Source organism: Pollicipes pollicipes, unplaced genomic scaffold, assembly GCF_011947565.3.
Source record: "Pollicipes pollicipes isolate AB1234 unplaced genomic scaffold, Ppol_2.1 Scaffold_6236;HRSCAF=7398_pilon_pilon_pilon, whole genome shotgun sequence".
Taxonomy (NCBI): domain Eukaryota; kingdom Metazoa; phylum Arthropoda; class Thecostraca; order Pollicipedomorpha; family Pollicipedidae; genus Pollicipes; species Pollicipes pollicipes.
Window position 1 is genome coordinate 1 of NW_023596840.1, and position 22772 is coordinate 22772.

The 22772-nt window shown below is 47.5% G+C and overlaps 1 protein-coding gene across 1 annotated transcript; it reads left to right on the plus strand.

Moving 5' to 3' along the window:
* Positions 1 to 314: 314 nt before the first annotated feature.
* On the plus strand, positions 315 to 21949 carry LOC119106853 (uncharacterized; the record flags this gene model as incomplete). The annotated part of the gene is made up of 18 exons (XM_037230195.1): positions 315 to 338; positions 502 to 610; positions 1304 to 1468; positions 3170 to 3350; positions 5040 to 5168; positions 11047 to 11231; positions 11666 to 11780; positions 13199 to 13368; positions 13726 to 13856; positions 14331 to 14446; positions 15140 to 15257; positions 15457 to 15649; positions 16249 to 16416; positions 16628 to 16772; positions 18313 to 18534; positions 18749 to 18879; positions 19234 to 19437; positions 21765 to 21949. Coding segments are annotated over exons 3-18 (2558 nt in total), but the record flags the coding sequence as incomplete, so codon positions are not given.
* Positions 21950 to 22772: the final 823 nt, after the last annotated feature.

A 22772-nucleotide genomic window follows, 5' to 3' on the forward strand; every position in this document is an offset into this window, starting at 1 on the left:
AATTTCTTCGCAGTCCTGTTAATCACAGCAAGGCGAGCTCTCTTTCCTGTAATTTCAAGGCATTTCAATATATTCAGGACCGATGAAAAAGGGCACAGATGAGAGTTCATCCTCATCTTGCTCCGCAACTAGCATTACATGGGAGCAAAGACCAGAACGAAATATGGATGCCTAGCTTCTGATCGTTGGCGTAAACACTCTCCCGTAAACAGTTTGTGCCAAGTGCAAGTTTCTGAGTGGTGGCGAACGGTAAACAGATCAAGCAACGCCCTAACGAGCCTGTGACAGCACCGCCGCGCGCCGGTTTCCATTCGGTGGCGGAGCTGCCCCCGCCAGCGGTCAGTACTCCAGCGAGCTCACCAGATTGCTGGCAAGCGCTCTACCAGGCGTAAATCTGTTCTGTTCGTGGGTGTCAACGAATGGAAGGCGCGGGTGCTGCCCAAGATCACCGTGGCGTCTCGCGCATTGAGAGAAAATAACGAAATTATTCTCACCTCACAGTCACGTGACCGCCCTGTGCTGCTCCGGTCCCGCCCGCCTCTGCCGCAGGAGAAAGGCGGCGAGCAGCAGGGTGACTGCGCTGGCCTTGGAGAGGCCATTGGCTTGCGAGGTAAGAACCGGGGAGAGTTGTTTCGGCGTATGGTACTCTGAGCTAGGTCTCTAGGTGTCGCTACATTGTGGGGAGGGATGTAGTCATCTATTCAGTATTCATTTGAGAAAAAGCTAGACCAAAGTAGATGTGAAACTGTCTTTGTCGTATTTGAGGCCGGATCTAAGTATTTGCTCGTGCAATAACTTTGTTGGCGAACAAGCCCGCTAAGCATTGCTGTATTTGTTGGTTATTGTTTCTTTTTTTAGTCACGTGTGATGCGGTATGCGGCGTGAATAGCTCATATATCATTTAACAGCAAGTCCTTGAATGATCCCTGACAGTGATTTTCTTCCGATGCGAAAGACAGCTAAAAGATAAACGCACTTGGCATCATGCTGATGAAGTACCTGGAAGCATTTTCAACCGCTGGCTTTCTTTCCGTCTGGCGATACAAATAGTTACATTATTACAATTTATTTTAATTTCGCTTCCCTTTATATGTCTACAACGATTCCTTTTAAAATTGTGGTGAATGCGTCGCTTATCCTCATCCACTGGTATTTCTTAAAAAAACCGGATGCGCGGTACGGGGTGAGCCTGTCGGGTTCATAACCACTACATCGCCAGACCGTGTCCTCATTGTCTGATGTACTTAATCGCTGCAACCACTGAGCAAGATCCCCAGCCTCTACAATGACACCTTTGTTGCAGATGACTGACAGCAGCATGAACAACGAGTCCAAAAAGATGTGGGGCTCACGTCCGTTTTGGGGCGTTGGGTCTGAATTCGACCCTTCATGGGTGCTGACCGACCGGCAGAAGAAGCTCCAGGCGGACCTGATCGAACTCTGTCGCAAGAAAATACGACCTTACGCGGTAGGTGACCTCTTTAAGATGCTATCCGCTTCCCTTACCCAGGACGTATGAGGATCGATCTACGGGGTCAAAAAAATTGGGTTGCCAATATCCGCAGCAGCCTGTTTTCGAGCATAGTGCTTGCGATATGGTTTGTCTGCATAATACACGTCATTTGGCAAAGCCGCGCCTTGCTTCGATATGGAATTGTCTAGCTTTAAAACACATTTACATTCCATTTTTTATGCAAAACAATGGCAGAAGTGAATTCATTACTGGCATTGTTTCGATAAAGGCGTGTTGCCGAAGCATATCTCCATTCTCCTGGTTTCTCTCCGAGGAATAAGGCTAATGCTACTGTCTTATCTACGTGAATAATGTTCCTCGCTAATGCACTGAACAACTTACATTTCGTGACCAGTGACTTCATCGGCAGTATACGGATTTCTGCTGCATGCATGAGCGTGTCAATAGGTGTGTGTGTGTGTGTGTGTGTGTGTGTGTGTGTGTGTGTGTGTGTGTGTGTGGTGTGTGTGTGGTGTGTGTGTGTGTTGTGTGTGTGTGTGTGTGTGTGTGTGTGTGTGTGTGTGTGTGTGTGTGTGTGTGTGTTGGTGTGTGTGTGTGTGTGTGTGTGTGTGTGTGTGTGTGTGTGTGTGACTGTGTGGCGTGTTTGCGTGCCAGCGTACGTGCTTGCTTGCGTACGTGCGCGCGTACTTACGTGCGCGCATTCGTGCGTACGCGCGTGCGTTCGTGCGTGCGTGCGTAGGTACGTAAGCGCTCGTTTGTGTGTGCGTATGCGTATGCGTGTGCGTGTGCATGTGTACGTTTAACATAAGTACGCTTTTAACTGTACGATGAACTGAACGGTCGACGCGTACGTACATGCGTGCATGCATGCGTGTGTACGTGCGTGTGTGCGTGAGAGCGCTCATTTATGTGTGCGTTTGCGTGCGCGTGTGCGTATGGGTATGCATATGCGTGTTTAACACGAGTACGCTTTTCATTGCCTTATCACACATTCACTATTTCAAACCCTCCCCAGGGATTTCCGCTACTTTTCAAGGGCGTCTAAAGTTATATACAGAGACTTCCATGCAATGCAAATGAAATCTCCCTTAGCCCAGTGGTGCCCCCCGTCTTTCTAATCGGAGCCTCCTTTTGGGATGGCTGGACTTCCTGTTTTTCGCAGGGCTTACATGGGAACATTACACCCCTGGCGCGGACTGTTTGCATGTCATAGCGATAGCCTTTAAAGACGCATTTAATTGTGCTCACACAGAGCGCTTGCGTTTCGAATTATTCTCCCCGTTATAAGCACGTGTGACGGGAACTCCACGACCCTGGAGATAAACACAGTCTGGACGTAACGCACTTTGCTCATTTTGTCATTTGTAAAGGGAAGATGGAGCTCGAGATAAAACAATGGTGTGTTGGTTTTCGCTCTGGCCGGATCAACCGGTCGAATGGTCAACAAGCTGTCAGCCTTGCCGATTCACTGTTGCAAATTGTACCCACTTCGCAAAATTATCGCTATGCTTTACGACCCACTGTTAGGACTGTAAACCGCCGCCAGAAAACGTAACACCACTATGCAATTACTACGAAGCATATTCATTATGACCAAACATACACAAGTGACAATGACCTGCCCGTACTGCGACTGTGGGACAGCGGTGTATCACACTGAATAGCAGTGATAACGGTACACTGCTTGCGACGCAGGTCCACTGCGACAAGACCTACGAGTTCCCACGGGAGTCCCTGAACGCCCTGGCCGACATGGGGCTGCTGGGTGTGATTGTCCCGAAAGAGCTGGGCGGACTCGGGGAGAATCACGTGGGCGCTGCCATGGTGGTCGAGACTCTGGCCCGCTACGGCTGCCCCAGCACCGCCATGGTCTACAGTGAGTAATGTCGGTAGCACCGCCGTGGTCTACAGTACGTAATGTCGGTAGCACCGCCATGGTGCACAGTGCGTAATGTCGGTAGCACCGCCATGGTCTGCAGTAAGCAATGTCGGTAACATTGCCATGGTCTACAGTGAGTAATGTCGGTAGCAGCGCCATGATCTACAGCGAGTACTTTCGCTAGCACCGTCTTGGGCTCTACTATCTAATTCTACCAACAGCCTCGTGCTCCGCACTGGCACTGTCTTGGTCTACAGGGGTACCGTCGCTAGCACCTCCATGGTCTTTAGTGAGGCGCCGTGGTCTACACAGAGAGCGGCAACTGCCAACGCCGTAGTTTGCAGCGAGTAGAGCCATGTTTGCTTTGCCAAAGCAATGGGCCTCCACGGTAACCCCGACACTGCCGTGATTTAGCGTGAATAAAACGCCGTTTGTTTTGAAGTCCACCTGCTTCGCCTGTCTCTGTCATGCTGCGGTCTGCAATAATAAACATTGTTTTTAAAACTATCTGCAGTCTTAGCTGACTACTGCAGTACTCTACGTTCCGTAGTAGGGTACCGCAGTTCGCTACCACCATGTCACGCCATGAGCACCGTCTGTGACTGAAGCCTCGCTTTTGGATTATATCGCATTCCCTGCTAATATATGGCTCGCAGTGAATGTACTGCTGTCATTGACTCAGTGTACTTTCTTGGTGTCACGTGCGTCGCCGTAGTCTACAGCTTGAAATGTTCTATTACCTAAGCGTGAACCGACTCATTAGCACATCCGGCGTCGCGCAGAAGTCTTAGTGATAGATACGGTATGCCAAAAGTGATTTCGACTCTTACACACAACGATGAGGTGGAATTTAACTTGAGCCCCGAACAGTGCAGTATAGTGGGGCGTTGGGTTAACTCCGATTCCGGATAAAGCATAGTGTCCTAACTCCGCAATCAATTCTGATGGAATCGATTGAATTGACTATAATTCATGAGAACTAACCACGAGAACGCCACATGATTTGCACAACACATAACCCATAACAACACAAGCATGTCTGCATAACACATGTATTATGTGAAGACGCTAGTTTATGGCTGACGTGTGATATGGCGTTTGATATGTGATATGACGTGTGATATGACGTGATATGATATGATATATGGTGTTTCCGTGTGATAAACAAGAAAGCTGTCGTATTATTGTTTGTACTGGTCTTGGTGTCTGTTCTAGTTGATACATCACATGATAAATGCTGTTATATTTGCTTGAGTTGACAATTTCATGTGAGTTAGAACACTGATGACTTTTTCGGCTTAATTCCAAGCCGACTCGCAACACCTTGAAGAAACATTTTTTAATCTGATCCAGCAAAAGTTAATGTGCCTTTGAAGTCACCTCCATCTTCAACTCCAATTAAGCACAAGGCTGGTCAAGGATAAGCATTGAGGTTGGTGTTATTTGCTCAGAATAGTCTGCTGGTTATAGGTCGGCTAGTTGTCCCAATTTTTCCACGATATGCCTATTCTTCTGCCACCAACGCATCGTATTTTATTACGGGATAGCATCGTATCTATCCAGCTACAGTCCGTAGCAAATGTTCATTGTTCAACCATCGCATTTGCATTCGCTGAATGGATTGAGTGATACGGCGGTGATCGGTGCACACCTTGACATGGATGACCCGTCTTATTTGGCCCACAGCTATGCACCTGAGTGCCGTGGCGGCCCTGCTCTTCCGCTACCACAACAACCCGACGATCCAGGACGTGCTGCGCCGCCTGGACAAGGACAGGCTGGTGGGGACGTTGTCCTACAGTGACCCGGCTACCGGTAGGTGATACCTAACAACAGCGTATCATGTCAGGCCGGTGTTTATAGAATGGGCTGGATATGTTGTTTTAGCGGAGGACGATTTCTACGTTTGTTTCGCAGCGAACGTCCGCAAGGCTTGGTGTTGGGATGTACCAGAAAGGGCACCAACATTCGGAGGTATTCATAGGCGTGTTACCTGTATGTAGGTGATGATGGGCCATATGTTTTACCTTTTAAGAAAGTTTAATACTAACCTGTTATCATTAACGCGGGTGTATGATATGATCTGTGATCTTATCATGCATCCGATGATAAGAAGGTACCATACATACATACTTTTCATCATCAATGCTTACTGCTAACCGATAATCATCAATGCCATACGCAGATAGATCGTCGTCTTGGTCTGCAACAAAGATGGACTTTAGAGACCTTCATATAACTGTGTCATTAAGTCATCAAAAAGTTTCACGTAAATTTGTTTACTCTTCGCTAGGATAGATCACGGAGGCTAAACTCTAAGCGGCATTTTGGACGAAAGGGCGGACAATGGAAATAACTCAAATAATTTTGTCTCAGCCTTTGCTCATGTTCGCAAACAAGTGACTCGGGGTCATGTCATGTTGTTGAGGTGTTAAGTCATCCCGGAATGCTAGCACATAAATTTTGACGTGGAATATGAGCTGCTTCGTTTTGTTTCTTTTTTGCTGCTTGTTGGCAATGAATGATGCATCTAGCCACAAAAATCGGTATGGAATGGAATTCTGTCACTGCGCAGATTCTTTACGGAGGTCGAGATATTCTGTAACCATGCATACCGGTTACCTTTACTGAACACGCCAGAGATCGGCCTTCAAAGCTTTACATAATAAATAGTGTTGGCAATGCTACGTTTTGAAAACATAGGTCAACATGGCGACAGAAAAGAACGCAGTATTTTGCTCTTGGCGATGCCAACAACATTTTGAGTTTCAGTCAGTTTGCATGATCTTGTCGCTGCCAACTGATGGACCTGATGCGGCTGTGCGACACCGGGACCTCGAAATCAGGCGGCGTCTGCTGTCATTCATCTGCAACGAGAGACAGCATATCAATCATGGGGTTCATTGATTTCACCCATATAATCATCAGAGTTACGTATATACTTGCAAGAATATCTGCATGCCGCTGCACTGTACCTCCTTATGAGTTTAGATGCCGAATGGGTGTTGGCTGAACACAGAAGCGCGTTCTTCAACGGGAGAGAGAGGGGCTCGGGATTAATCTTAAAATGTAAAAACCTTCGGTTCGAAAATGAAGTAGGAAACAAATAACTGATGGTGACTTACACCTGATTACATTTACTACCTCCGAAACCCACCAGTAAAGCATTAGATTAAGGCCTCATAAATATCATGGAAAACCAGTGTGCTGGTCTTCCAGTCCCACGTGCAGTCTCAATAAATCCGTGACCCACAATATCGCTGAGGAGTCCACAGCAAACATTAGTCAAGAGTGATGAAAAACAGGGACACAGCTAGGTTTCGTGAGGGGGGATGGAGCTCAGTGAGAACGCCGAGCTTTTAGTGAGCTACTTTGCCATTAACTACTAGATATCTGATTACGGGGGGGGGGAAGGGGGCTGCTGCGCCCTTAAATTATACCCTGTGGCAACATTCTTAAATTGTCGATTAAAAAATAAGCTGTCGGTCTAATTATTGGGAAACAGTCACAGCCTTAGGATGTTCTCATTATATCAATCCCCCACATTTCTACGTTCTGGGAAGAAGACGCTGTGGCGTCATCATGGGACTAAATCACATGGCACCAACTCTACGGCGGTGTGAAAACGATGATTTTTTCGGGCTAGTTCAAGCATGAATGTTTCCTTAAAGAGGATTTTTCACCCTAGCACATTCAGTGAAGTATTTTTTGCTGGGAAACGGCGTTAGTTTGTATCAGGGCGCTTCCCACCTGTCCTCGAAAGGGAGATGAGGCAACTCATTCACCAGTGATTTATTCCGAAGAAGTCCAGCTGGAAGTGTTTAGAAATCATCTGTGTAAAAGAGTTCAACGTGCATCAACAACTGCTTTGATAGGGGGATTGCCTTCCCCACCCCCCTTTCGCTTGGCATGATGTTATTTTGTACTATAATGCGAGCAGCACATTATAAATATTTGGACAAAGTACTTCAGGACATGGGGGCAAATCCGAACGAATTCAGCCATTAGCCACTGTATCGTCACAACTTAGTCAACGCATGAGAGAGACTATCAGGTACGACAGGGGGCGAGAGGGGGAGGGGAGCAACAATGCACTTTGTCATAGAAACTATTGAAACTATCGCTGTTGCCAAGGAATGTGGATATGAGTGGGCGGGATGGAGGTTCTATCATTTTATAGTTAGTGATTTATTTAATCACTAACTGCACAGAAAGAGGGGCAAGCACGCAAGGTCCATGAATATATCATGAAAAACATAATCAGCCATGCAAACAGCAAATGCCATCTAAGTTGCACATTAATTGAAGACATTTGGTCGAATCTAAGCATCTAAAATAAGTAGTTCGAGAGGCCTGTTTAGGTACCTATCCGTGGAGACATTGTATTGTTTGCTGTATCTCTTGCCACTAGAAATGATAGGAATGCTTGAGGCACCCATTTATGATTTCAGACCACTGGTTAGCACCCAAGCATGAGCGATGAATCGGCAGGGTGGGAGGGGGGGGGGGGGGGGGGGAGAGAGAGAAGGAGGCGGGGCAGGGAAAACTGCTGTACAAATAAGGACAACTTTTGACATCCACTCCCCCCTCCTTCCAGCATCTAGACAGAGGTTCCACTGCTACGCCTCCTCCCCCTGAGCCTTAACGTGCTAGAGGCAGCAAGATGTTGACATGCGGGTAAAGCTGTGATACATCCAGCACAGCGCAGATATTTATGAACATCTGCGCCATCTGTCAGCTAGCGCAAATCGAGGCTCATCTGTAAGCTATGGCATGTTCCTGAATCCTGAACAATGTTTCCAGCTCATTTCCTTGACGTCTACGCTTGCGCGTCTTACACGTATGGGGTAGAACCAAAGCACCGCATAGGCATCTCGAAGCATGATGTAGGCTGCAGGTCCTTGTGAATAACCCGTTGTAGCTGATGTTGACTTCATCATCGACCAGGTGGGAGCAAAGCGATGCAAGCTAAACAGTGACGATGCATGCACCCCGAAGCAAGGTTTTTGAGCCACCGGAGCCTAATTAGGGCGCATTCTGATAAAAGTGCGTCGGTCCTGTTTAAAAAAAGGTCACGGCGTGATGAATTTTGTTAAAAGCTCATCTTTTACAATAACCGTGCATTTATCATTGCGCTTACCATCGCACATTTTGTTGACAAAACTCGATCGTAATCGTTCTCGAGAGCGGAGGATTTTCGTGGATGAGAGTTTTTTTGCTCCGAGCTTTATAAAACTTGGAGGGGGAAAATCTGGAAAAACCGTCCCTTGACGGTAATATTTCTGTTAATCTGGCCTTTGGAAAGTTGTATCGTTCTGGCTTTATGATAGCCAGCATTAAACTTGGTTTGACCTTCGTATGGTTGTTTGAGACAAACTGGCTATCTAGAAAAGACAATAGTAATAGCCTTATTCCTAGGACGACACTAAGAGAATGCATATATAAACGGGTTGCATTTTGGCATGCCTTTTTCGAAACGATGGCAGAAGTGCATTCAAAATTGCTTGCCAATGATCGTACTCGATTTTCCACGTTTTTTTTTTAAACGGCAAGCGACAGTTTTGCGGACAGCAACATTCAAGGGATGAAACACGGAGCGATTGCCAGCCATTACCACGATACAGCGCATATCTAAGAATTACATCCTGCAAGAATGCATGTACATGCAAACGAATTCAAGCCCACAGGCATTACACACCACGCATCCGTTATACGTGCGAGCGATTTCAGTTGAACCGGCCCCACACATTACGCGTCAGATATCACTTATACGTGCATATGATTTTAAGCTAGCACACATCACATATCAAGGCACATATCATGTTGGCATAATCGGCTATGATGAGCCCTGTACGTTAAGATTTGATCGCCGATTTTTTTAAAGAACAGATTCACTTATTTTCCCATCTGTGTGGTCCTGTAATCTGTAGATGACTTTGAGCTCTAAAAGGGGCGTGGGGTCCATACCCCCCTCGATTTCAACCTAATGGTTTTTTGCCAAAAAAGAAATGTCACCGGAAGTGGTATTCCCTATTTTGATTTGAGCGTCTCGCAGGTCTTCATCACATCTCAAACAAAATGGGCGTTGAACTGGTCATTGTTCAATTCATTAGATGTCAGACGTCACTCATGTTGGCATCGTGGTTCTTGTTCAGCTTGGTGCCGGGTAGCGAGACACGCCTGCCACTGACGTCTGTCAACAACGCAAACGTGATGCGTTCACTTTCTCTGACTTTTGACTTTCACTACATTGCCAATTTAAAACATTTGCACTTTTTTACCAATGCTCCAGCGAGCATCAAAGCTGCTGAAGATGATCTCAAGGCATCTGCAGCAGCGAGCAGCTTAGCAGCTTGACGTAGGCAAGAAAAGCATTAAGCTTCTATTTGTTTGCGTCAGAGTTTGTAGTTTGTGTGCTGAATAGAAGCCAACACAATATATCAGGCTTTTTTGCAGGTTTTGTGCTGAAGAAAAATGAACTATAACATTTCAAAAGGTTTCTTTGCAGTTTTTGCGCTCAAATGAAATCAGCTACAATACATTAGAAGGTAATAGTTGAACTGATTAGGTACTGCTAGAAGAGAACGTGCTGGTTATCAGGAATCTTGTTAGGTTGCCGAAACTCAGAACTTAAATATTCCTGTTAAGACACAGGGTTTTTATACTATCACTGAGCTCTTTGTTTGATAACAACGTTCCACCAGTAGCTCCTGGTATGTTGGAGTTGGTTTAATGTCAGCATAAGAGATCCAAACTCATCGTTGAGAAAACATTTTAATCAGAAATGTTCGCACGTCGTTAGTGATGGAAATGATCCAGAGCCGAGGATGAGACAGGACGTCCGTAGGCGGACTCCAGCGAGACAGGACTTCTCGAGCCAGACATCAGGGAGACAGGACCGCCCGAAGCAGACACCAGGGAGACTGGGATTCATAAGGTAGACTGAATGGCAAGAGGGAAGACCAAGAAGCAGCGCTTTACGTACTAGTCACCATGAAGACTGGACTTCGCTAGACGGATACCAAGGAGGCTAGACTTCACGAGCCAGACACCAAGGAGACAGGACGACAGGAGCCAGACACCAAGGAGGTCGGACGTCACAAGTCAATACTAGGAAAACTGGATTTCACGACCCAAGCGCGACAGAGACTGTAATTCGCGAGCCAGACAGGAAGGAGGCAGTCGAGAAATGTAAGACATTGGAGCAGGCATGTGGCAGAAAGCATCGCGACGCGTACTGTAAGAATATGAAGGTGTTGAGCGCGAAGCACGGATTGGATGTACCAACCGAGATACTTAAAGAAAAGAAAGCAGGGCCGTATTCAGTTGGACGTCTGTTCTCATACATGATGCTGTACAGGCAACGCAACATGAAAATAACGATCGTTGGACATCTAATGCATCATGTTTTTTTAGTTCAAGGTCTTGCATTGTTTTAAGACGCCATTTGAAGACCTTAAGGACCTTTGGTACATGTCACACAGAAAAATGCGGCTAATGATATTGTGTGTCAGTTGGTTCTTTCTGGTTCTCAACGAAATCCAAGCGTTATCAGGTAAATGTCATCAGTTAGGCGTCTTCTGTGACGTCTGACTTTCTTCCGGGCCCCAGGCGACCATTCTTGTTCCTCTGTCGTCTAAACGTCATCAGCAGGACGTCTTTTGTGACCTCTGACCCCTCTCCTGCGCCGCAGGCGGCCACTTCTGGTTCCATCTGTCGTCCAAGTGTCGCCAGCTAGACGAAGACCATGTAAAGCTGCTCAAATACGGCTCGTGGGTCACGTCTGCCGGATTCGCAGACTGGTACTTCGTCCAGACAATCAGCCCCGGCGTCAAGCCCGGTGATTTCGCCGATCTCTCCAACTTCCTCATGATGAAAGTGAGCACAAGCATGTTATGATGGCATGACTTCAGTGGTGAAGGTAATGGAAAATACATTATTCCTTTGGTTCAAGTTTCTAAAAGTACGTTTCAATATGTTGCTTATAAAGCAGACCAGAAACAGTCTAAGCGAAATCTAATCGCTTCTTCCCAAGGCAAACGAATTTCATGTAAATTTTAAAGCAGTAATGTTCAAGCATGCGCAATAGCATGGCGTAGGACCGCTTGAAATCTATGATTGTTGTTCGAGAACAGGCCACATAGCATCATAGTGTTCGCTTTAGTAGCAAATCGCACAAAGGACGGAGACATCCCTCAATTAAGATGGAACCCGTATGTCGCGCCTGTGTTGGTGTGAAGTGCTCCACAGCCTTGCTCGTTGTAGGTTAGCTATTATAACCAACATGAGCTATGGGCGTGGGGCCGTTGCAGGACGAGGTGCGAGCCAGTGCCAACGAGTGGCTTTCCCTGGGTTTGCACGGAAACCAGTCGGGACCGCTGATTTGCGAGGGAGTCCTGCCTAACGACAGGATGGTCGGACCAATCGGTAAGTCACGTGCGGCGCCGTTACAGCGGGATGACGCTTAGGCTAGGTGTCATGTCCGTGAAGTTAGCGATTTATTCAGCGATTTTTTTTTCAGCGACGAGTTCCCATTTCCCTGAAAAAGGGTCTCAGGGTGAATTGTAGCATAAGAACACCAAAAATAACCCTTATTTTGCAATTTCATATGACCTTCAAGGTCAAAAGCTGGGCCAAAGGACGGGGAACTCGACATCACCCAAAACTACCGGCAGATTTTAAAACTATAAGCATCAAAATACTCGCAAGCGCAAGAGCTATCGCCCATCAAAAAGTTTTTGCCTGTCAAGGTCACCCCTCAAGGTCAGACGGGGGCTCAAACACGGGAAACTTCATATCACCCAAAAATTACCGGCCGAGTTTTAACTTGCAAACATCAGATTATTCACCACAAAAAAACTAGCGTCCGTCCAAAAATTCAGACCTCTCAAAGTCCCCCTTCAAATTCAAACGCGGACTCCAAGGACGGGAAACTCGATATTACTGAAAGTTACCGGCCGATTTTTAAATTGTCAGCATCATAATATTCAACCTAAAAAGAACCAGCGTTCGTAAAAAAATCCTGACCTCTCAAGGTCACCCTTCAAGGTCAAACACGGGTTCAAAGAACGGCGAACTCCATATTACTCAAAATTACCGGCCCATTTTTAACCTACGAACATCAGAATATTAACAACAGAATGAACTAGCGTCAGTCAAAAAGTCCTGACATCTCAAGGTCACGGTTTAAGGCTAAACACGGTCTCAAATAGCGGGGAACTCCATGTCATCCAGAAATTACCGGCCGATTTTTAACTCACAAGAACCCAAATATTCACCACAGAAAGAACTAGCGCTCGTAACGTAAGCGACTACTGCTGCTGTCGGAGATGAGACCAATCTATGGAGTTTGGTATTATACGTAGGACTGTTTTGCAAAACACATGTTGAACATGTGTTTTGTTTTGACATTCAAATCGCTGCCAACTTTTCTTCATGCAGTTTTCCGCAACGGAAAGAAATGTTTGATACCGCACCATCAAAGTTAAAACAAAGGGTACGTAGACGAAACTTTTATGAAGTTCTGGGAATGTTTTGGGGAGGGGAGCCAAAACATACTATCAGAGTTTGTTGGGGGGCCATGGCCCCGTGGCCCTCCCCCCTCCCCCCAGGATCCACCTTGGACTGATGTGTAGAGCTGTAGCCATTAGGACATCATGAAGATATACCTTTGCGTTCACCAGACTACTTGGTTGGCTTATTAGTAATTTATCTACACCTACAGCGCAATCAGAGTGCTATCCTTGGAGGAGCAACGCCTGGACTGAACTGAAATGCCACAAACCGGAAGTTAAGTACTCCAAAGAGCTCAGCGAACGTCCAGCATTTGCTGCACTGTGCTTTAGGTGACGGCGCGCGGGCAAACGACGAATGTATAGTAGCGTACTTCTTGCTGCTAACCTCGGCCTGCTGGAACGGCATCTCCATGGCCTGCATCGACGTGGTGAAGAAGCACGTCACCAGGAAGACTCACGGCGACGTGGGCATGCGCGTGTGCGACTACCCGACCATCCAGGTCAGTGTCGGGGTGTGTCCAGGTCAGTGTTTGGGTGGGAAGAGCGCGCTGGGTTGTCCAGTCGTCTGATGTGGACTCAGTGTGTCTGATACTCCTGTCTGATCCTTACGCAATGTGGTACAGTGGAATCATGTGGGCTGAACCAAGTGTACAGTACGGTGACCATTTGCTGCATGCATGGAGCTGAAAGCAAGTGTGACTGTTCGTTATTTGATGACTAACTCAAATCGGTTTCCATCAGGAGCATTTTTCCCCGTGCCTGTAACAGCTTGTGTGTTCTGCCTGTTTTGGAACTGTGGTGTCCGAGGCTCCTCCACAGCACACTGCTGAATTTGAAGTCATGTCTGTCTTTCATAGGATTACTTCGGCGAATGCATATGCGACACGAGCGCGACGCGGCTGATGAATGTGTCGCTTGCCATGGCCTTAGACCAAGTGACTGACAACAACAACTGGGAAAAGCACAGCGACATCACGTACCTACCGAGGTGAGTGAGGCCCGGAGAACTTAGATGGTATGGGTTGGAGATCTGAAGGAAGGGGTCACGTGGGTAAGGAAGGAGCCAGTAAGGCTAGCGCTGCTAGCAAGAGCATGTTACGTCAGCAGGATGTTTTTCCGATGCTGTTGAAGTGCTTCAAGGCTCAAGTGGTGAAAATCCAAGAGGAGTACAAATACATGAAATAATAAATAACATAAAACAGAGCACAAATGCATGAAACATGCACACAATTCCACAAGGTTGCAAGCTGAGAAATACACGAAGGAGCATGACTGTGATATGATTCGGATCTCTGGAGCGCATATTGAGTGGCGCTCTTATTTCTCAACATGCAGTATCCGTCCAGCTTTTATGTCACCGAGACCATAACTTAAATGCACCTCATTACTGTGTGTTGCACGCAGGCATCACCACTTTCCACACCACGCTGGAGACCACTAAATATGAATGACCTGTTCGCAGAACCAAGTTAGATCCCTGGATGTTTCAATTAAAATTCTCCGCGGCCAAGAACGTGAGCCTGGTAACCGACAAGATGCTGCATGCGGCAGGAGGCTCTGGGTACAAGGTGGACTTGGGTGAGCTTCATAATGCAAAATGGTGATAGGATTTCTGTCCAAACGTATGACGTTTGAAATAATATGAATGTACACATACTAGAATAAACAGGAAGCTTTCCACCCAGAACACGTAACCACATGTTTCAACACCTGCATATTGTGTCGCTGACAAGTGTGTCAAGGGATCGGTGGCTTACCCCACAGCGCACCGAGCCAGGTCTCACTTGTGGTGACCCTATACTAACCTCAACGTCAAGGGTCACACGCGATTAGCCACCTGATCCACTCAGTTCTGCGGAACTAGGTGCTGCTAGCTCTGCTTATATGTTGTTCGGTTTGAGGATGGACATGTGTCACAAGCGCTGGTAAATGATGGAGATAGCTTGTGAAGTCGTATGAATTTGAACTTTTCATCTCACCTGTGTGACTAAAAAACTATTTGAGTGATTACAACTGAAGACAAGACCGTCGAACCGTCCTTGAAAGCTCTCCCGAAGATGCGGGTTCGCTTGCCTACAAATATTAATCAAATGACACCTCGGGCTGAACGCCAAGGGCACACAACTCACATTGGCGTTGACAATGCTATGATGGCGGGGCCGGCACTCTTCTATGCTCATTCCACTTGCCGTGGCCACGTGTAGAGCGCCCTCCTTATCACCCAGTCCACTCTGGTGGCCGTGGCGTCTCAGTTCCTCCGTTGGCCACCAGGTCTGGAGCGTCTGCTGAGAGACGGCAAGGCCGGGTGGGTGATGGGAGCCAGCAACGAGGTGATCAGACAGATTGTCGGCAAATCCGTTCTTCTTGGTATGGACGCCGTGGACTACTGGTAAATAAGCCGCATTTTTTATGATGGAACTGCAGTAATCCCAGGTATAAAGGTTACATGCACTATCACCTTTTACTGCCATTAACAACGCATCTAATAGCAGCGCTCCATATCCCACGGCACCATTGGCAGCTTCATCGCAAGCATAGTCATGGTGCTAAGCTACAGATGACGGGAACGATTTCCTCTGCGCTGGCAGGGAGAAGAATGTCAACACGCGCGTAGTGCACCATGAGCTGAAGAAGATGACTCTCGAACAGAAGGAGACGTTGGCCAAGGAGCTGATGGAAGACGTGCAGAACGGCCACCTCTCGGCTGAAAAGATCGCAAGCATCCAAGATGAGGACTTTGAGAACCCCTTCAGCACTGGCCCGCCGCATTACGTCAACAAGGTCTGTAGGCGACCCTCGCGAACGCAAAGGCTGAAACACTGGTACTGTGGTATATTCAGGAGAAGATGCTTGCAGCATGAAAAGTTGGTGAACTCCAATCCTCAAAAGTTACTTTAAACGTGCTTAACCTAAAACGCTTAGAAATATCCGGTATCAGGTAAGCCATCGCAACTCATGAACGCTTTACTATACCAGTCCCCACTGAGGTATGTTGGTAGCATGACCTCTCTACGCACGCATGATTTTCCTTCCTCGAGATCCCGGCTGATAAATGTTCAGCGTAAAGTTAAGATTTAGGGCGTTTTGCGCACTGCGTATTTCTAGTGTATGCTGCAATTCATGCATTGGACTTCGTTCTTCCCAGTACCTGTGACCCTATAACCATCCCATACTTGCAGCGTTTTGCACGTGATCATGACGCCCTTCCACGTGGCATTGAATTTCGCTGCTCGTTAGGGTTTGTGTTTTAAGGATGGGGGTTTTCCGCTCTAGAAATTCAGGAAAATGGAATAAGGTGAGGATAAGCCTTGGAAAATGGAATAAGCTAAGAATATGCCTTGTATCCTGTCTTTCCACTGGAAAACCTACGTAATTTCCAGACGCTGATGCTGAATGGCCACGAGTGCACGCCCGGCCTGAGCCCGGACAGCTACACCAAGATGACGCTCGAGAAGCGTTCGCCAATCGGCGACAACATGGAGCAGTTTGGCTTCGCGTACCCCAGCAAGGACAAGCACAGCGGCTGCCTGCCGGGGCAGTATGTCAAGGCACGTCTCTCGGAATGAAGCGTTCAGTGGAATCTGCCTTCGAGAAACTTGTAGTTTTCTTTCAGACCATCTGATTACGCGGGACGCCTTCTGCTAGCAATGATTGTCAGATGACGTGGAGAAATACAAAGCCTGGGGATGTCGAGGATCGAGATACACGATGTGTAGACACATGTGGACACTGTCTACCTCACCACTGCTGTGTGTCCAGGTGCGGATCCAACCCGCCGGTCACCCGGTGCAGGAGCGCTACTTCTCACCCGTGTCTCGACCAGACGAGCCCGACCGGCTGCAGCTGATCCTCAAGTTCGAGACGGCTGGCATTCTGTCGCACCATTTCCAGCAGCTCAAGCCGGGTGAGTCACAACCTGTGCAGCCGTAATAGCAACACCGGCTGCACAACTAGATACGTCGTTGGGAGTTTGGAAACATAGAAATACTGCTGGCTAGATATGTCACAGTAGATGACAGGAAAACTGATACCACTTTGTGGGGATATCACTCATTATAATGACACGATCATATCATAGATATGATATATAATTTATCACATATCTAGCGTAGCATAGATATATTATAGATATTATCATAGATATGAGCGAGATAAAATTTTAAAAATCGATGGATGTAGGAACATCTTGTTTGTTTTGACGTGTCCGTACGCGAGGCTTGTAAACATATGTTTTGTAAGTTATAAACGACATTTATTGTTGACATATTTTTGCTTGCTAGTTGATATTATATGAAAAATTTGTATATTTGATATTACATTTCATGCCATGTTTCCTATCAATCACACGATGCATTTTTATATGCTATATATTTCATGTATTTTTAATTTAGTCATTTCATATGTATATTATATGACATAAAAAGCCTTTGGGGCTATGACACGATACGTAGGCCATATATTTTGATGAAGCTCCACAAATGTACGAAATGAGGACGCATGAATGCGTTGCTGCCCAACTAGCTCTTGTTTCAAGGAAAGATCTTCGGGGCCATACAGGCTCGGCTATATTGGATCGATACCTACAGGAGACTTGTGTCTCACAAGACAGCACTTTCAGTAATGCAATTTTTTCCACCATGGTTCATAATGCAAGTTGACACCTCCCTTAAGAAGCAGAAAAATCACTTTTGTCTAACGTCTCACCCTTTGTAATAGTGCACAAATTTACACGACTGCCGAATTACAGATCCAACAATGTTTTTTGTGTAGTGTGTTCATTTCCGCATAAAACTAGGTTACTATCCAGACCAACACAGACCGTTGTGCGGGAAAGAAATGTTGGTTAGTTATGAATTTACGTGGCCACAAATTTGTCTTTGATTTAAAGCTAATCCATCACCCTCACATCGACTAGCTTGAATATTGTTGTTTCAGTGATTAAAAACGCTTTGACTTCATTGTCGCAATGACTGGTGTACTTTTACTGCTCTATAAGGGTTTGATTAGATTTAAGATAGTCTATGCGTGTCAGGTGTGTGACAGGATATCGTATGTTTCCAAGGCTTTTGATCGAATACAAAGAATACAGTACAACTTGTACGCTTGCTGACCTATAGGGCCCGAGAGGCACACCATACCTGCTGTAAATGTGTCCTATGTTGTAGTTACACTATTACTTTATGTAGTATCACATGCCAAATGCGTCCTTATTTTGATTATTTTACATGCTTCTTTTCAGAGTCTCACATGGCCGCAAGTAAATATGCTGTTGTCGCGTCCTTTCATCCCGATTACTGCTAATCCAAACCGCCATCTTCGGGCTTCACATGTCGGTGCCAGATTCCACCCTGCTCTGCCGACAAGATACCACCATATCAGTCCAACATGTTTGTATGTTGCACTGCCCTATGGCGAGGACTGAAAACCCTTTTATCTGCCCGCAGGAGATTCGATCGAGGTGATGGGTCCGTGCGGCGGCTTCGAGTACCACGCCAACACCACGGACCACCTGACCCTGATGGCCTCGGGCGCCGGGGTCACGCCCTGTCTGCAGCTGGTGCGCTCCATCATGGCGGACCCGCAGGACCGCACCCAGGTGCACCTGCTGTACTACTCCGAGACCATCGACGATGTCCTGCTCAAGGACGAGCTGGACAAATACCAGGGTCAGTCGCCTACCGCCGTCCCAGGGTCAGAGAATGGTCAGTTGTCCGCCCCACCTGTGATCACTGGAAAGATCATCGGTGTTCAGCCAACAAGCTTACCAGTGAATATCCATTTCTGAGGTCGGTAGGTCTTTAACCTTATTGCTTACTCTTTACCTGTCTTCCTTTTTATTACTCTTTTTGTTTACTGTTATTGCCTTTCTCTCTTCACCAGGCACCGACCAGCGGCTGAAAATCCTATACAGCCTGGGCGAGGCACCGGAGGACTGGGACGGCGAGGAGGGCTTCATCGATACCGACATGATCCAACGCACGGTGCCAACACCCAATGGAGGCCGCTGCAAGGTAATACAGCACCGTGGCCGAACTCCAAGGAATCTGTTGCAGGGTAACAGTGCGACTTGCGCTGGGTCGTTAGAAGGTGTCAGTGGTCTGTAGGTGCGTGTGCGTGTGCGTGTGAGTGTGCGTGTGTGCGTTTGTGTGTGGAGGCGGTACGTGCTTATGCGTAAGTGCGTGAGTGCGTGCATGCGTACGTGCGTGGAATAGGCCATATGAAATGTGAGTTGGGAAGTCACAATACCGTCTGAGGAAAACCACCCAACCCTGCATATGCCGTGACAGCTTTGAAGCGTTTTTGCGATAGTGTGTGGCTCTGCGGCCGCCGTGCGGTCTCAGAGCATGTCTCTGCTGTCTCGCCAGATGGTGCTGTGTGGCGGTCCGACCATGATCATCTCCTCTCTGAGCTCGCTGCGACAGTTGCACTACCCTGCCCGCGACATCTTCGTCTACGGCCAGTTCGGCGCCGAGCACGTCCGCATGGTCTTCGGCCCGCAACGTCCAGCTGTCCGGCCACTCGTCCAGCTGCGCCGTCTGAGGTCACGCGTGTACCATCTGGGGTCACGCGTGCGCCGTCTGAGGTCACGCGGTGTACCATCTGAGGTCACGCGTGTACCGTCTGAGGTCACGCGTGCGCCGTGTGAGGTTACGCGTGTACCATCTGAGGTCACGCGTGTACCGTCTGAGGTCACGCGTGCGCCGTCTGAGGTCACGCGTGTACCGTCTTAGGTCACGCGTGTACCATCTGAGGTCACGCGTGTACCGTCTGAGGTCACGCGTGTACCATCTGAGGTCACGCGTGTACCGTCTGAGGTCACGCGTGTGCCGTCTGAGGTCACGCGTGTACCATCTGAGGTCAGGCGTGTGTCCTCTGAAGTCACACGAATTTTAGAAATTCCATGTTAGGAAATCCAGTACAAAATTAGATGGACCATGACTCTCCGGAAGACAAAGACCCACCCATGTCCACGGTAGAAAGTTAGACGGTGGACCGGTATTTGGGGTAGAGCTAGCAATGTTAGCCTCACATATGTATCAACAGGATCATGGTGAAAATTCTCGGTAACGTGTACTGGGAGTTCAACCTCCATGCTCGTTAAGTAACACAGTTACGTGTGACAGTGTGCTTTGGTTTCCCCAGAACACTGCCGCCTGACTCAGCTTTCATTAACCTGATGCGTTTATCTCACCTAGGATATGGACCAGCATTTGCTTATGCTTACAGTTTGGGATTGCTCCTGGATAATAGAAGCCTAACACGCCGCCAGCTCATGCGTAGTTTGTTTGCTGTCTCAATTTATCGTTCTGACGCATCGCAGTGCACTGCAAGTTGTTGTTACATTTCATAAAATGTACAACGATTCACCACAATATCCTTCTGAAATCCTCACTCGGGGCACACATATCTTGGGCATATGCTCTTCTCCCAGGAGCCGTGAGCTCGAGCCCTCAGACAGACTGGGCTTGTCGTGCGGAGCCAAGATCGAAAGGGTTTGATATATATCATACATGGTATCTTCGACGCTTGGAAAAGAGTTTGCATCAAACTCAAAACAGGCACGTTGGTACATGAAATCACACATCAGCTGAGCAACTGACATCAATCTCATTACTTATCCTTGACCAGCGTTGGACTTAATTCGAGTTGAAAATGGAGCTGACTTTGAAGACATCTCAACTTTTGCTGAATCAGGTTGAAAAATGTTTTCTTCAATAGTCGGGCTAAGAATTGAGCGGAAAAAGTCCCCAGCAACTTGCTGAAGTGTAGCTGTCTGAGCTCAGGCCGGGCGTGCACCCGCAGTCATTCAGAGTCAGCGTCTGGAATTACGTAGGCTCTCCAATAGAAGACAGGATACAAGGCTTTTTCTTAGCTTGTTCCATTTTCCAAGGCTTATCCTTAGCTTATTCCATTTTTCTTAATTTCTAGAGCGGAAAACCCCCCATCCTTAAAACACACAAACCCTAACGAGCAGCGAAATTCAATGCCATGTGGAAGGGCGTCATGATCACGTGCAACGCGCTGCAAGTATGGGATGGTTATGGGGTCACAGGTGCCGGAAAGAACGCAGTCCAATGCGTGAATTACAGCATTAACTAGAAATACGCCAAGTGTGCAAAACGCCCTAAACTTTAACTTTAAGGGCTGAACATTTATCAGCCGGGATCTTGAGGTAGGAAAATCCTGCGTGCGTGGAGAGGCCATGCTATCAACGTACCTCAGTGGGACTGGGATAGTAAAGCGTCCATGAGTTGCGATTGCTTTCCTGATACCGGATAGTTCTAAGCGTTTTAGGTTAAGCACGTCTTAAGTAACTTGAGGATTGGAGTTCACCAACATCTCATGCTGCAAGCATCTTCTGAATATACTACAGTACAGTACAGTGTTTCAGGTTTGCTGTTCGGGGGGGGGGGGGTCACCTACAGACCTTACTGACGTAATGCGGCGGGCCAGTGCTGAAGGGGTTCTCAAAGCCCTCATCTTGTATGCTGGCGATCTTTCCACCCGAGAGGCGGCCGTTCTGCACGTCTTCTATCAGGTTCTCGACCAGCATCTGCTGTTCGAGAGTCATCTTCTTCAGCTCGTGGTGCACTACGCGCGTGTTGACATTCTTCTCCCCGCCAGCGCAGAGGAAATCGTTCCCGTTGTCTATAGCTTAGCATCATGACTATGCTTCCGGTGAAGCTGCCAATGGTGCCGTGGAATATGGAGCGCTGCTATTAGACGCGTTGCTAATCGCAATAAAAGTGATAATGCCTGTAACCTTTATACCTGGGATTACTGCAGTTCCATCATACAAAATGCGGCTCACTTACCAGTAGTCCACGGCGTCCATGCCAATAAGAGCGGATTTGCCGATGAGCTGTCTGATCACCTCGTTGCTGACTGCCATCAGCCAACCGGCCATGCCGTCTCTGAGCAGACGCTGCAGACCTGGTGGCCAACGGAGAAACTAAGTCGCCACGGCCACCAGAGTGGACGGGGCGATGAGGAGAGCACTCTACACGTGGCCACGGCAAATGCAATGAGCATGGAGGAGTGCCGGCCCCGCCAGGTCATCATAGCATTGTCCACGCCAATGTGAGTTGTCTGCCCTTGGCGTTCAGTCCAAGGTGTCATTTGATTAATATTTGTGACAGAAATCTTATCACCATATTGCACTATGAAGCTCACCCCAATTCACCTTGTACCCAGAGCCTCCTGCCGCAGGCAGCATATTGTCGGTTACTAGGTTCACGTTCTTGACCGCGGATAATTTTAATTGAAACATCCAGGGTCCGAACTTGGCTCTGCGAACAGGCCATTCGTATTTAGTGGTCTCCAGTATGGTGTGGAAAATGATGACGCCTGCGTGCAATACACAGTAATGACGTGCATATAAGTTATGGTCTAGGTCACACAACAACTGGACTGATACTGCATATTCAGAACTAAGAGCGCCACTCCATCTGCGCTCCGGAGATCCGCATCATATCACAGTCATGATCCTTGGTACATTTCTCAGCTTTCAGCCTTGTGCAATTGTATGCATGTTTCATGCATTTGTGCTCTGTTTTATGTCATTTATTATTTCATGCATTTGCACTCTTCTTGAATTTTCACCACGAAAGCCTTGAAACATTTCAACAACAGCATCGGAAAAACATCCTGCTGACGCAACATGCTTTTGGCAGCAGTGGTAGCCTTGCTTACGTGAATCCTTCCTTCAGATCTCCAGCCTATGCTATCTACGCTCTCCGGGCGTCACTGACCTCGGTAGGTACGTGGTGTCGCTGTGCTTTTCCCAGTTGTTGTTGTCAGTTTTCTTGGTCTAAGGCCATGGCAAGCGAAGCATTCATCAGCCGCGTCGCGCTCGTGTCGCATATGCATTCGCCGAAGAAGTCCTATAAAAGACAGACATGAA